Source organism: Gadus chalcogrammus, chromosome 3 (genome assembly GCF_026213295.1).
Source record: "Gadus chalcogrammus isolate NIFS_2021 chromosome 3, NIFS_Gcha_1.0, whole genome shotgun sequence".
In the NCBI taxonomy this organism is placed as follows: Eukaryota; Metazoa; Chordata; class Actinopteri; order Gadiformes; family Gadidae; genus Gadus; species Gadus chalcogrammus.
The window spans coordinates 4,420,243-4,433,246 of record NC_079414.1 but is presented as its reverse complement, the minus strand read 5'-3'; the positions used below and the strand labels follow the sequence as shown (position 1 = coordinate 4,433,246).

The 13,004-nt window shown below is 43.8% G+C and overlaps 1 protein-coding gene across 1 annotated transcript in view; it reads right to left on the bottom strand.

The window, feature by feature from the left end:
- Positions 1–6,981, bottom strand: part of vegfc (vascular endothelial growth factor c) — a 67,163-nt gene extending 60,182 nt beyond the window's left edge. Inside the window, exon 1 of the mRNA XM_056585393.1 lies at positions 6,522–6,981. Within this exon, the coding sequence (XP_056441368.1) occupies positions 6,522–6,641 (120 nt within the window). The 5' untranslated portion in view covers positions 6,642–6,981. The remainder of the gene's footprint in view (positions 1–6,521) is intronic.
- Positions 6,982–13,004: the final 6,023 nt, after the last annotated feature.

Genomic DNA, 13,004 nt, shown 5'->3' with positions numbered 1-13,004 from the left:
ATTCATGCGATTAATCACGATTAAATATTTAATCGCTTGACAGCTCTAATATATATATATATATATATATATATATAGAGAGAGAGAGAGAGAGAGAGAGAGAGAGAGAGAGAGAGAGAGATATAGATATAAGCATTTAAAGGTTTTAAAGGCTACTTTGAATGATTGAGAAGTAGTTTAAATGTTGTTTCTGCATATAGTGAATATTGTGTGTTCTCCAGTCCTAATAGTGCAGCAGATTAATGGCAAATTCAAAGAGAATCGTTCAAATTGCAGTGTTTCCCCTAGGATGGAGCTGCAGCAGCGGAGGTGAAATGGTTTTTTTTCAGCTCGCACATTTTTTGTGTGCTCGCAAAGCGCACCCTGCCGGGAGGTTTCTATGTGTATGCCGGCACCAGAAGGGTGTACATACAGTACATTTGTGCACAGTAATGAGAAGGGGAAATACGGAGAGATTGAACATGATAAGTATAATCGTTAAAACAATTATTTACATTTATTTACCAAAAAATGGATTATATCAACAACCACAGTAAAATCACATAACACAAATACTACAACAATCGAAAAGGACTGTGCCTCAAACCAATGCATCTTCCCACTCCCTCCCCTTTCCCCAAACACAAAGGTTGTAGTAGGACCATAAAGAGGCCATGCCTCTATTGAACAAGTTTTGGGGCTCTAGAGTCAATAATGGCGACGCTATTGAAATTGTTGCTAAATAAAAAATCCTCAAAACTAAGAAGAGATATTTTTTAAAAACTAAAGGTTTTAGTAGGACCATAAAGAGGCCATACCTCTATGGAACAAGTTTTGGGGCTCTAGGGTCAATAATGGCGGCGCTATTTAAGTCTTCAGTTTTGCACTTTGCAGACACAACCAGGGCACACTGGTGACTTCACTGCTGTGGAACTCAGCATGGGGTTCAGTTTCAGCTGATCTAGTTTTACTTACACTGTAGTTCTTGACTAGTAGTAATAGTATAGCTAAGTTTAGTGTCCCAAATGCTGTCTAACAGCCACTCATCAATTGGCTAGTAATATATGTAGTTAGATAGCCGCACCTGAATTGACAGGTTGTGCCAGCGCGGGAGAGCCGAGCCAAGGGTAAGCGGGGCAATACATGACTTCTCAATGTATGCTTACCTGGAAGGTGTACAGAACACACAGTACTTAAATGTTAGTGGATGAATGATCGGGCTAGGTGTAGGTGACCCGAACCTAGTTGTATCCCATACATGAATGTGTACTATGTCTATGATTGAGGTGGTAAAAGGTTAACCCCTCAGCCCCCAATCCCTCCAGGATCTTGGTCTGCAGCAGCTGTGGATTGCATTTCGGCATGGTGTGGGCCTACGGTGGATTGGTGTTCAGGACCTGTACCATGTTATGGGCCGGTTAAGACCAAAGGCATTCTATTCTTTCACGCCTTTACAGGTTGTGATACTTTATTAGCCTTTCGCTACAAAAGGCAAAAAGACTGCCTGGCAAACCTGGGACATTTTCCCTGAGGCCTCTCATCTTCAGCAAACTAAGTCAATACCCTCCTGTTCTGACTGATAGTGACTTGGAGATCCTTGAGAAGTATGTGGTCCTGCTGTATGAGTGATCAAGCACAGCTGTTAGTGTAGATGAGGCTAGACTTGGCATGTTTGCCCGAAAGCAGAGGCCATATGAAGCCATTCCTCCAACAAGAGCAGCTCTGCTTCAACACATTAAACATGCTTTATATCAGGCAGGCTGCATAATGGGGTCAAGCAACCCAGTGTCAGCCAGAAGCAGAGAGTTCTGCTGACAGGGGATGGAAAAAGCTTGGTGAACAATGTGGGGTCTTCTGGACAGCAAATGCACCAGTTGCACAAAGTTGTGACCAACTAGCCATGTTTGGCTGCAAATCAGAGTGCTGTGGAAGATGCAAATGTTTTAGATTGGGTTTCACTTGCACATAACTGTGCAATTGCAAATGTGAATAAAAAAGTAGGTAGCCTTGCGGCTGGCCGAGAGCCGATTTCCTGATTCTGGACCGTGATGTATATGTACACCTTCCTGGATATGTTGCCCCCAATACAACACTTGCTGACTGCCAAGCATGGAGGCATTGGCTACCATTTGCTTTATTATGACTCAACCTCTCAATCTCAGGTTGGACACTCTATCCACAAGGCCTTTGAGCTGGTAAAAATGTGAATAGAACTTATGTTTCTCTTTTTCAATCCTTCCTTTTAACTCAGTCCCAACAGAGTACACTATTAAAAACGACCACCTTAAAAAAATGAATCTTGGAAAAATTCTTCATCTTGAATTTTCTATTGGCCATCCAATTTTTCCAAAAAGTGGCCTTAACAGAGTTTTTGTGGCATATTTTCTGTGTCACTATTTGGAAACAATGGCAATGAACATAGGACATAATTGGCAGCCATCTTGAAAAATGGCTGCCATATTGATTTTTTTCTAGAATATTGGCCCTTAGAGAGTATCTGTGCCAAATGTCATGCTTGTATACCAAAGTGAATGATTTTTTTGCTAATCTGCTTTACTATAACTGACGGAACGACCATCTTTCTGAAACACATTATTGTTTAGCATTACAGCTGTGTCTGTTTCCTGATAGAAATGGAGCCACAATTTTCTGACGCGTTTTCCCCGATGTATTGCTGTGTGTGTTTTTATTGGACAGACTACTGTTGAAGTAGAAGAGTGTGAGATTGGTGCTTGAGAAAAGGAGCATAATGGAGGCCACATGAGACTGAAGTGGTAGAAACATGCTGTGAGAGTGGACATGATGAAGCAACTGTTTTGTAGAAGCTAAGCAGGGGGAGAGAGAGGGAGATTCTACAAGATTAATATGAATCAAGAAGGGTGGAAGGTGGATTGTAAAGATAGGCCAGATAGCAGGTTGAAGACGCTGGCAGCCCCTGATGGAAAGCATCATATTTTTTCTGCACTCATCAGATTTCAAAGAAAACAGGCTTATGTTGACTTGGAGAGAATTTAGCAAATCTTTAAGGAAGGGGAATACAGGACAGAATAAACAAGTCTCTGTTGTTTAACAACCGCACATTATTTTATGGGCATTTCAGGAGATGGACTTTCAAATTATTAATAGTTTCTATCGTATTGTTGGCTGAGAAAAACAGGAGTGACTTGATTTCAGTCTCTGTTGTGAAACAACAGTATGTTCCTAAAATATTGTTGCATTACAGTGTGCGGATGTTCTACCGACACGCAGAAAAAATAATGTTATGATTGAGCAATTAATTTATGTAGATAAGGAAATATCACACTTTCCGTTCATGCGTGGCCATATTTTCTGACCACCCCAAACCATTTCTGTGGCAACAACCCAATGATGTGCTATACATCAGTGGGCTGTGCGGCCCATGTTGTCACAAGAGAACCATTTGTGTTTGAGGGAGGCTGTGCTACATTAGCTAAACAATGGCTGAGGGACCAAGGATTGAAGCTATTTGAAGCAACCTATCCCTAACCTAGCGATATAACCGAACCCTATAGTGGTAATTATAGGTTTATGAACGTAGTTTACCACTATGGATGATCAATACATATAACAGAGAGTTATAATTGTAGGTCTATCAATGTAGTTTACCACTATAGATGATCAATACATATAACAGCTAGTGATAGTTATAGGACTATGAATGTAGTTTAACACAATGGATGATCAATGCATATAACATATAGTGATAATTATAGGACTATGAATGTAGTTTACCACTATGGATGATCAATACATATAACAGATAGTGATAATTATAGGTATATGATGGTAGTTTAACACAATGGATGATCAATACATATAACAGATAGTGATAATTATAGGTACATGATGGTAGTTTACCACTATGATCAATACTTATAACAGATATTGATAATTGTAGACAATGGTAGTTTACCTCTATGGATGATCAATACATATAACAGATAATTATAGGTCTATGAATGTAGTTTTCCACTATGGATCCAGTTAGAACAATGTCTGTTGGGAAACGTTACTAGGCTGTTACCTTTGCCTTGTCCTACTCAGTTCAACTCAGATACATAGCATAACCCACATAACGTGTGTGGCACATTTAATAATCAACATGGCCAATGTCATCTAATGCTACTTCACAACAAGGCTACTAAAAAGTAATCGCAAATGGACCAACCATAGCCATGGGGATAACACCCCCCCCCCCTTCCTTCCTACAACTCTTGGCAAGACAAAACACACAATTTATAAAGGTATAAATGTAAAATCAAAGCTATATAAAATCAAAGCTAGAGAGAACTGCCTTCTCTCTAGGTTTTCTGTCTGTCCTGGGCTCCTGTAAAGGCATTGGCCATGTCCATTTCCTTAAAAGAGCTGTCTGTTTGTCTGTCTTTCCTGGGCTCCTCTAGAGACATGGCCATGTCAGTTCTCTCTCGGGCTTTCTGTCTGTCCTGGGCTCCTGTAGAGACAAGGCCGCTCTGAGATGCCAGTGAAGTCTAAACACTGCCTTTAATAAAACTTGTGAAGTGAAAATGTGAAACATCTCAAGTAGCTCATAAATGACAATGTCAATGCTGATCGATAGTGATTTCAATTATATTATTATTATATAGCCTAACTGATATATTCTACAAATAAAAAATAAACTTGAAACTCCCAAAACCCCTCCCATGTAAACCCTCATTCAGCCAGTAGGCTACTCAGAGTGGACAGAACATTGTTATTGAGTTTTTGAATTCTGAAAGTCTTCCTCCAATTCACTGGGAGGGGCCCAATCGTGCACAGGCATTCTCTCTCCAATGTATTGAATCTTAATTGTGAGTGATGTTGACATTTTACAACAAAACCATAAATGCTCTCAAGCAGAGCTCATCAGACCAATGAAGTGTGGGGTGTGATCTAATATTGGATCAATAAGTGTGACTATGTTATACGGCACAGCTGGGCCGAAATCCAAGAACTGCATGGGGCGGAAGAACACTCCCCAGACAGCAAAAGAGCGTTGAATCAACGGTGAATCAACCTCCGCATTTTCAACCAAAACATGTTGAATCAGCGTTGAGACCGGGCGTCGATTCAACGTCAGTTTGATCTGTTGGCTGATTACGTAAATATTGAAAATGTTTTTTTGCGCGAGGCTGCAGCTGCAGCCTTCCGATAGGGTGTATTTCCGCAATAGGCAGATACGATGCTGATTAGAAACCTTTACAGAGACTTTTCCCCCTGCCAGTCAAGTTTGTGTCTGTACATGACATATCCTTCGAGCAACATGATTGGTCGCAACATATATGAAGCCTAAATTGAAACACACCCGTTGTCTTCTGTCCGATTTCAGATATAATCTATAAATCAGATTTGTAATGTGATCAAATAATTGCCTGGTAGTGCTTCAAGCTTATAACGTTTATAAACTACTCGTATCCGCACAAAACGGTGTACTCACAAGCATGGCCCCTATCTCTCTCTCTCTCTCTCTCTCTCTCTCTCTCTCTCTCCTCCTCTCTCTCTCTCTCTTCTCTCTCTCCTCTCTCTCTCTCTCTCTTCTCTCTTCTCACACACACACACACACACACACACACACACACACACACACCACACACACACACACACACACACACACACACACACACACACACAAACAGAAACCCACCACTACAACAGAGGCACGAACGCAGAGAGGGCGCACTTGACCATCTGACACCTGCTTCCATTGGCTAATATAAAAACACTCGTTCCAACTCTCTCCCGGACCATCAAACCTCTCTCTCTCCCGGACTATCAAACCTCTCTCTCTCTCTGGACCATCAAACTCTCTCTCTCTCTCTCTCCTCTCTCTCTCTCTCTCCTCTCTCTCTCTCTCTCTCTCTCTCTCTCCTCTCTCTCTCTCTCTCTCTCCGGACCATCAAAACTTCTCTCTCTCTCTTCTCTCTTCTCCTCTCTCTCTCTCTCTCTCTCTCTCTCTCTCTCTCTCTCTCTCTCTCGCTTATAACCCGCAGGAAGCGAAGACGCAAATGGGGCAGCTACAAGTGAGCACAAAGGTTTTGATCAAACTACAGTCCAAACATGTTCGATTTGATGATGAGGATGAGGTCAATCGGCTACTATGTTGGTCAGGGTGATTGACCGCTGAACCTGACATGTGCTGTAGATACATACAAAGTGCCGCTCGCTGTGATCACTAACCAAAATCAGGACTGGCAAAAGAGCTGCTTACCATAGTGGAGTTACTCTTACTGCTGTTAGTAATGCTGTTAGTGGTAAACATGTCATTAATAACGTGTTATATTTTGCTCAGTGAAATACAACTCTAGTGTTTGCGTGTGTGCGTGTACGCGTGTGCGTGCGTGCGGGTGCCTGTGTGTGTGTGTGTGTGTGTGTGTGTGTGTGTGTGTGTGTGTGTGTGTGTGTGTGTGTGTGTGTGTGTGTGTGCGTGCGTGCGTGGAAGGCGAGGAAAAAAAGAAAGATTGCACATCTGGGACGGTGTCAGAGGTTACCGTGAAGCAGTAAAGCAAGGCAAAGACGTTACGTACCGGCTCGTCTCCCTGCTCCTGCTCGTAGTAGTCATAGTAGTCTGGCTGGCTGAACTCGTCACTGGCGAGGCTGCTGCAGATCAAGTATACGAGCACCACCGATACTCCGAGTAAATGCATGGTTTACAAAGTTCCAGGTTGTGATAATCCGTGTGGGGGTCCCGGGACGGGGTCAGGTTTTCCTGTTAAAGTCCTGTCTCTCTGCTTGGGTTAGTGCTGCGGTGGTGGTGTGGAAGTCTACACCGCTTTCCCCCTCCGGCTTTCAAGGTCCCGACGATAGAATTTGGAGCAGCCGACGTAGTATTGGAACTCACTTAGTTCAGGGAAAGTATACGAGGCGGAACAAGTTTCACCCTGACGTGTAGCCTCAGCTCTGCAGTGGTTCACACGTGTGAGTGAGTCCAGCCAGAGGAGACGGGAGGGGGTCCGGTGCAGACAGATGAGCGCTCAGCGAATGAGAGCAGAGGGCAGTGGAGCGGGACTAGGGGAGTAGGAGGCGAGCCTAGGGGGAATGATGAATGGGAGGTTTATCACTAAGTTTCACGCCGTCACACTTCTCTTTCATTTGCTGTAAGAAAATAAACTTTTAAATGACCGTTCAGATCGGTTACTGAATGACGTCGAGTCTCTGGGGGGTAGGAATTCGGCAATCCTATATAGGCTAGCCTATAGCCTATAAACCCCAATAACTAAATATATAATTATCATTACAAGAGGTTAAATGATTACAAGAGGTTTTCTGCAGTAAAATACCTAAAACAATTAAAATAGCAAAAGCATATTGTAGGCCTAATTAATCTCTTCAGAATTTGCTATGAAACCATCCTGGCTAAACAGGATCAACTGAAGACAACAAGCAGATTAATTTCTCCCTTTGTAGTTGAGAGCGAATGTCTCTGAGCAGATGTTAGAAAATACAGGGACAACAAATGTAGCCCATGACATTTGGCCGAGCATGACTTTGAGATTGATCTATGTTAGGGTTTTATTTAGCCTACTTTAGTTGTTAAATGTGCTCATTTTTATGCATTGTTGTTGCATAAGATAACTGCTAGTAGTTCTCCTGCTTCTTAGTGTGTGTGTGTGTGTGTGTGTGTGTGTGTGTGTGTGTGTGTGTGTGTGTGTGTGTGTGTGTGTCTACACGCGTGTGTACGCGGGGGTAGGGGGGTTTATATGCATGTGTGTGTGTGTGTGGGAGGGGGGGTTATAGGTGTGTGTGTGTGTGTGTGTGTGTGTGTGTGTGTGTGTGTGTGTGTGTGTGTGTGTGTGTATTTTGTACTAAACGACTTACAGTCAGCTATTATAAAGAATAATATTTCATTATATCTGCCTTTTTATGATTCTCAAGGCGATGTGTAAACCAAACCCTGTGGGAATGTGATTCAAAGCGCAGCGATGTGTTGTGTGTTCAGGGCTGTCAGGCCGTGTCGTGTGTTATGGTTGGCCAGGCCTGGTGAGGGGCCATCGTGGTCCCTCAGAACATCTGTAGTGCTTGGACGCAAGCCAGCCCACACGTCATTGGCCCCAAACCCTGTTATGAATCTAACAAAACGTAAAGGTCACTGCCCTCCCTTCCCCCCCTCCTCCTTCATCTTGTCACTTTCAGGGGATCAGTGTCATTAAACTGACAAGTGTTACTAAACTGATCAGTGTCATTCAACTGACCAGTGTCATTCAACTGATTAAACTGACCAGTGTCATTAAACTGCCAAGTGTTATTAAACTGACCAGTGTCACTCAACTGATCAGTCAGTGCGTTTACATGCAGAGTCATTGTAGGATCAATAGGTCTATTTAGTGAAGTTTCAGCTTGACGCTCCGTTTTCCCTTCGACGCATACCTCATCCAATATCCACAAAAATAATCCACCGGACCACGTACCTGTGATGTTTAAAGGCTTTACTTGTCCAACGCAAAATACAAAAATCCTTTTCCACAATGAGGTTATGATTAGAGGTAAGAGATAGAAAGAGAAGGAGAGAGAGGTCAAAAACTGTGTGGCTCCACGCTTGTTATCCTGACAGTCTGTCACTGGTAGTTAAAACAATTAAGTTCCTGTCACACTTCAAAATAAAGTAATAAAATGTGCGCATACACCAAAAATATTGCAAGTGAATTGCAAAATAAAATTCTATGTATTCGAAGTTAACGCCATTAACTATTATATTATTTCACTTATGAAAATCCAAACGTTAACGTAAAATATGAACTTAAATAAAGCAAATAGGCATTTAGGCTCCTACATTACCGGCCCCTAATTGTTATCAATCTCTTTGAAACAATTACCCAAATAACTCACATTAAATTAAAGGAGCCTACATGTTATGATACATGTTATATTAAACACAAACATCAAAGGATATAATTTTGTTCTTCACTCCATGGCATGAGGACTTGACTTCAGAACAGTCCATTATTGTCAAGTCTTCAGGATCCTCCCAAGAGGCCATGAATTTCTGGGAGATGTGTCATCCACAATCAGCACCACATCGCCGACGCAGAAGTTTCTTCCAGGAGTGGACCATCGTTGGCGTTCTTGAAGCTGTGTCAGGTACTCCTTGCACCAACGTTTCCAGAAGATGTCCGAAAGATACTGGACCTGTCTCCATCTGCGGTTAGCATATTGATCGTCCTTGTTGAATACTCCTGAAGGTAACTCGGGCTTGACCTTGAGTAACAACAGGTGATTGGTGGGTGTTAAGGCCTCTAAATCGTTGAGGTCTGAAGATGGCTTTGTGATGGGCCTGCTGTTTATGTCAGCCTCAGCCTCACATAGCAACGTATGGAGACCTTCTTCATCCAAAAGTTGTTCCTTCACGGTGACGTTCAGAATCTTTCTCACTGAACGGATCAACCGCTCCCAGCTTCCTCCATGGTGTGAACCTGCTGGAGGATTGAAGTGCCACTGAACACCTTTGTGTAGCATTTTGTTTACGATCTGGCTGGTATTCCATTCTTTGATTGTTTTCTTCAACTCACTGTCAGCCGACCGAAAGTTGGATCCGTTATCCGAGTACATCTCTCTGACTTGTCCTCTTCTGGCAATGAACCTCCTAATTGCGTTGAGGCATGCATCAGTGTCAAGAGAAGTTGCAACTTCTAGATGCACAGCTCATATGGCGAGACTGGTAAAGATGACACCGTACCTCTTTACTTGCACCCTACCTCTCTTCACCAGGAACGGGCCCCGAAATCGTCAACGCCAACTCGTGTGAATGGAGGGTCATCAGGCAGAACTCTGCATGTTGGTAGATCTGCCATGAGTTGCTTGCCAGCTGATCCATATAACTCCTTACAGACGACGCAATTGGACAGGAAAGTTCTGATGGCTCCGTTAGCTCCAGGTATCCAGAACCGTTGACGTAGTTGAGCCAACATGTGGTTCCTTCTGGCGTGAGCTATAACGTCATGAATGTGTCTCAAGTTCACAAGACTTGTGATGTGTGAATGCTTTGGCAGGATGGCTGGCTGCTTAGAATGATCTGACATCGCCGTTCTGCTCAACCTCCCTCCAACCCTCATGACTCCTTCTTGAAGAACTGGATTCAACTTATAAAGTGAGCTACCTTTCTTCACTCTGTGATGTTCCTTCAGCATTGTCAAGTCGTCCTCAAATTTTTGCTTCTGACAGTACTTCTGAGCTTCTAACAAATCGTCACAAGTAAGGTTTGTTCCTTTGTAAGCCTTCTTGAACTGCTCCACTCTGCTTTCTCCACATAATGTGTTAGGTTCCTTTCTCTTTGCTTTCAGCTCTTTAAGCAACCCTTTCAGCTTCAGAAGCCAGGCAACAGCACATTTGAGCTTTGTCCAGGATTAGAAGTTGCTCATCAACTGATCCACTGGATCTTTGGGTCTTGCACCTGAATGACGTGCACTTGAGCTACCCTTTTGACCTCAGAGTCGTCGATATCAACCATCTCCGGATCTAGATTATTTGGCCACTGATCTTCTGTATGGAGCAAGAAATCTGGTCCTGAAAGCCAGCATCCCAACTTCAAAAATGCTTCAACAGTCTGTCCTCTTGAGACATGGTCAGTGGGATTCAGAGTGGTATTGACGTATCTCCACTGTGAAGTCTGTGAGTGCTCCAGGATTGCTGAGATTCTATTTGCTACGAAGGTCTTGAATCTTGTATGCTCGCTGTTCAAGTATTTAAGCACAGCCGTGCTATCTGTCCAAAAGATTGATTCATGAAGTTCCAGTTGAAGCTCTTTTTTCAGAATCTTGTCCATCTTGACTGCAACTGTAGCTGCAGTTAGCTCCATTCTTGGTATGGTTGGAGACTTTAAAGGTGCGACCCTGGCCTTTGCCATCATCAGGGTGGATTGAGAATCTCCAGATGCAATACGCAGTAGCAGATAGCTTGTTGTTCCATAAGCATCCTCACTCGCGTCCGTGAAGTGATGCAGCTGTGCGAAGACTGGTGGACCAGACTGCTTAGTTTTAATGCATCTGTCAACTCCAAAATTCTTTAGCTGTTGCAAACTTGAGATCCATCTTTTACAGCTCTTGATGACTTCGTCTGGCAGATCTTCATCCCAGCAAAACTTCTGCCTGCATAATTCTTGAAGGATCTTCTTGGCAGGCAGTATGACTGGAGCGACAAAGCCAAGCAGATAAAAGATGGAACTGACGAGGGAAAGCAGGCCTCTCCTAGTTTGTGGTCGATCTTTGAGGTTTATCTTGAACTTGGACTGATCTGATCGGGCACACCACTGGATAACCAATGCTCTCTCCATTGGTAGGTTATCTTCATCAAAGTCCAGATCCTGAAAACCCTTTGCCTTTTCATCTTCAGGAAAAAGCTGTGTGCGCCTCCAGACGATATTATGAATCACAAACGACTTTGTCGGGTTCTGCGACGTCTTTGGTTCTTCCACTGGCAACCGCGCGCTGCCTGCTGCCCGCTGCCGGGCGATGGTGCCTCGCGGCAACCGGTGGCATGTCGCAGTTCATGTACTTCAGCGAGTCAAAGCCAAAGTTCCTTTCCCCCCAATTCCTTCTCAACCATAGCTCAGATAACCCCCAGTGTCTCGTTGTGGAAATACAAGAGACGTCAAAGAACCGACAAGAAACACTTGCGTTACAGTGTGTGTATTCACACACACACATGTGGCGCTCACCACCGGTCGTGTCTCATTGGCGGGCCAACGTCTCTGGGCGGGCCAGGCAGAGTAAGGGGAGGAGCTTAGATGCTTTATGACGACATAAATAAAGACATTCCAAATCAGCGCGCTTGAGCCTTCCGTTTTTTCAAAGGCGAGCAGAACAGCTAGTGCTCGTTTTACACCAAACGCAAGTTTTAGCCACTGGGGGACCATAGGCAGGCTAGGGGAACTCATATTTATGTTAGAAAACCACATAAAGTGAGATTTTCATGTCATGGGACCTTTAAGACAGTCGTCTACGTAGAAATTTCTCTTGACTGTTTTGTCAGTTTCGTGACCAAAGTCATCCTCAAAATCTGTTGCACATTTCTGCAGTGCGAAGTTAGCAACACTTGGCGACGATGTTGCACCGAAGATGTGGACAAACATCTTGTGTTCAACCAGCCCTTGCTCGTAGTTCCCATCGGGCCACCAGAGAAACCTGAAGAGATCCGTGTTTACATTGCTGAAACTGATCTGGTGGAACATGGCCACCACATCCACCATAACCGCCACACTCTCTTGTCGAAAACTCCCCAGTAGGACCCCCAGTAGCGAGCTCGTTAGGTCTGGTCCCTGCAGGAGTTTGTTGTTCAGCGATGTTCCTTGAAAGCTTGCACCGCAGGTACCATGTTCTTCCTTCCGTTGGCTAATGCTCAGCACCGTGCAACAGACGCTGCAATGACCATCCACAAGTTTTGAAGACTCGGACACCATGTTGATAAACTGGTGATCGTCCTTGGACATTTCGATGTCTTCGTCTTGTCCTGCATCAGGAAAATCCTGCTTGAATTGCAGCTGCCAAAGCTGTTCTAGCTTAGCTATGGAGATGCAATTTGCTGTGATTTCTGTCACTTTGTTTCCTTCCATAGCATCACTTCCACCTCTGAGTGGTCCGTTTACTGTCCAGCCTAATACTGTCCTGACGTCGTATGGTCCAACATCCACACTGCTGATCACCTGTAACGGCTCCATTGCCTTGGGAACGTTAGCTCCTATGAGTAACCCAACCTCTGCTTGGATAGTCGGAAGATTCACCTCTTTAAGGTAGGGCCAACAGTTAACGTCCTCTTGGCAGGGAATATTATCCTTGGTTACAGGGATGTTTTTTTGTTAGAAAACCTCAGCAAGCTCAGTAAACTTGCAATCCAGGCTACTGATTTCCAGTACGGTTACGATGCGGGTGTTGACGATAGATTCATTACCCATTGTTCTCAATGAGATGCTTGTATTGCGTCCACTCATGTTCAGTTGATTAATCAGTGAATCTGTAGCAAAAGTCGCTGAGCTACCTAGATCCATAAACGCGTAGGTCGCCACTGCCTTGGATCCCTTT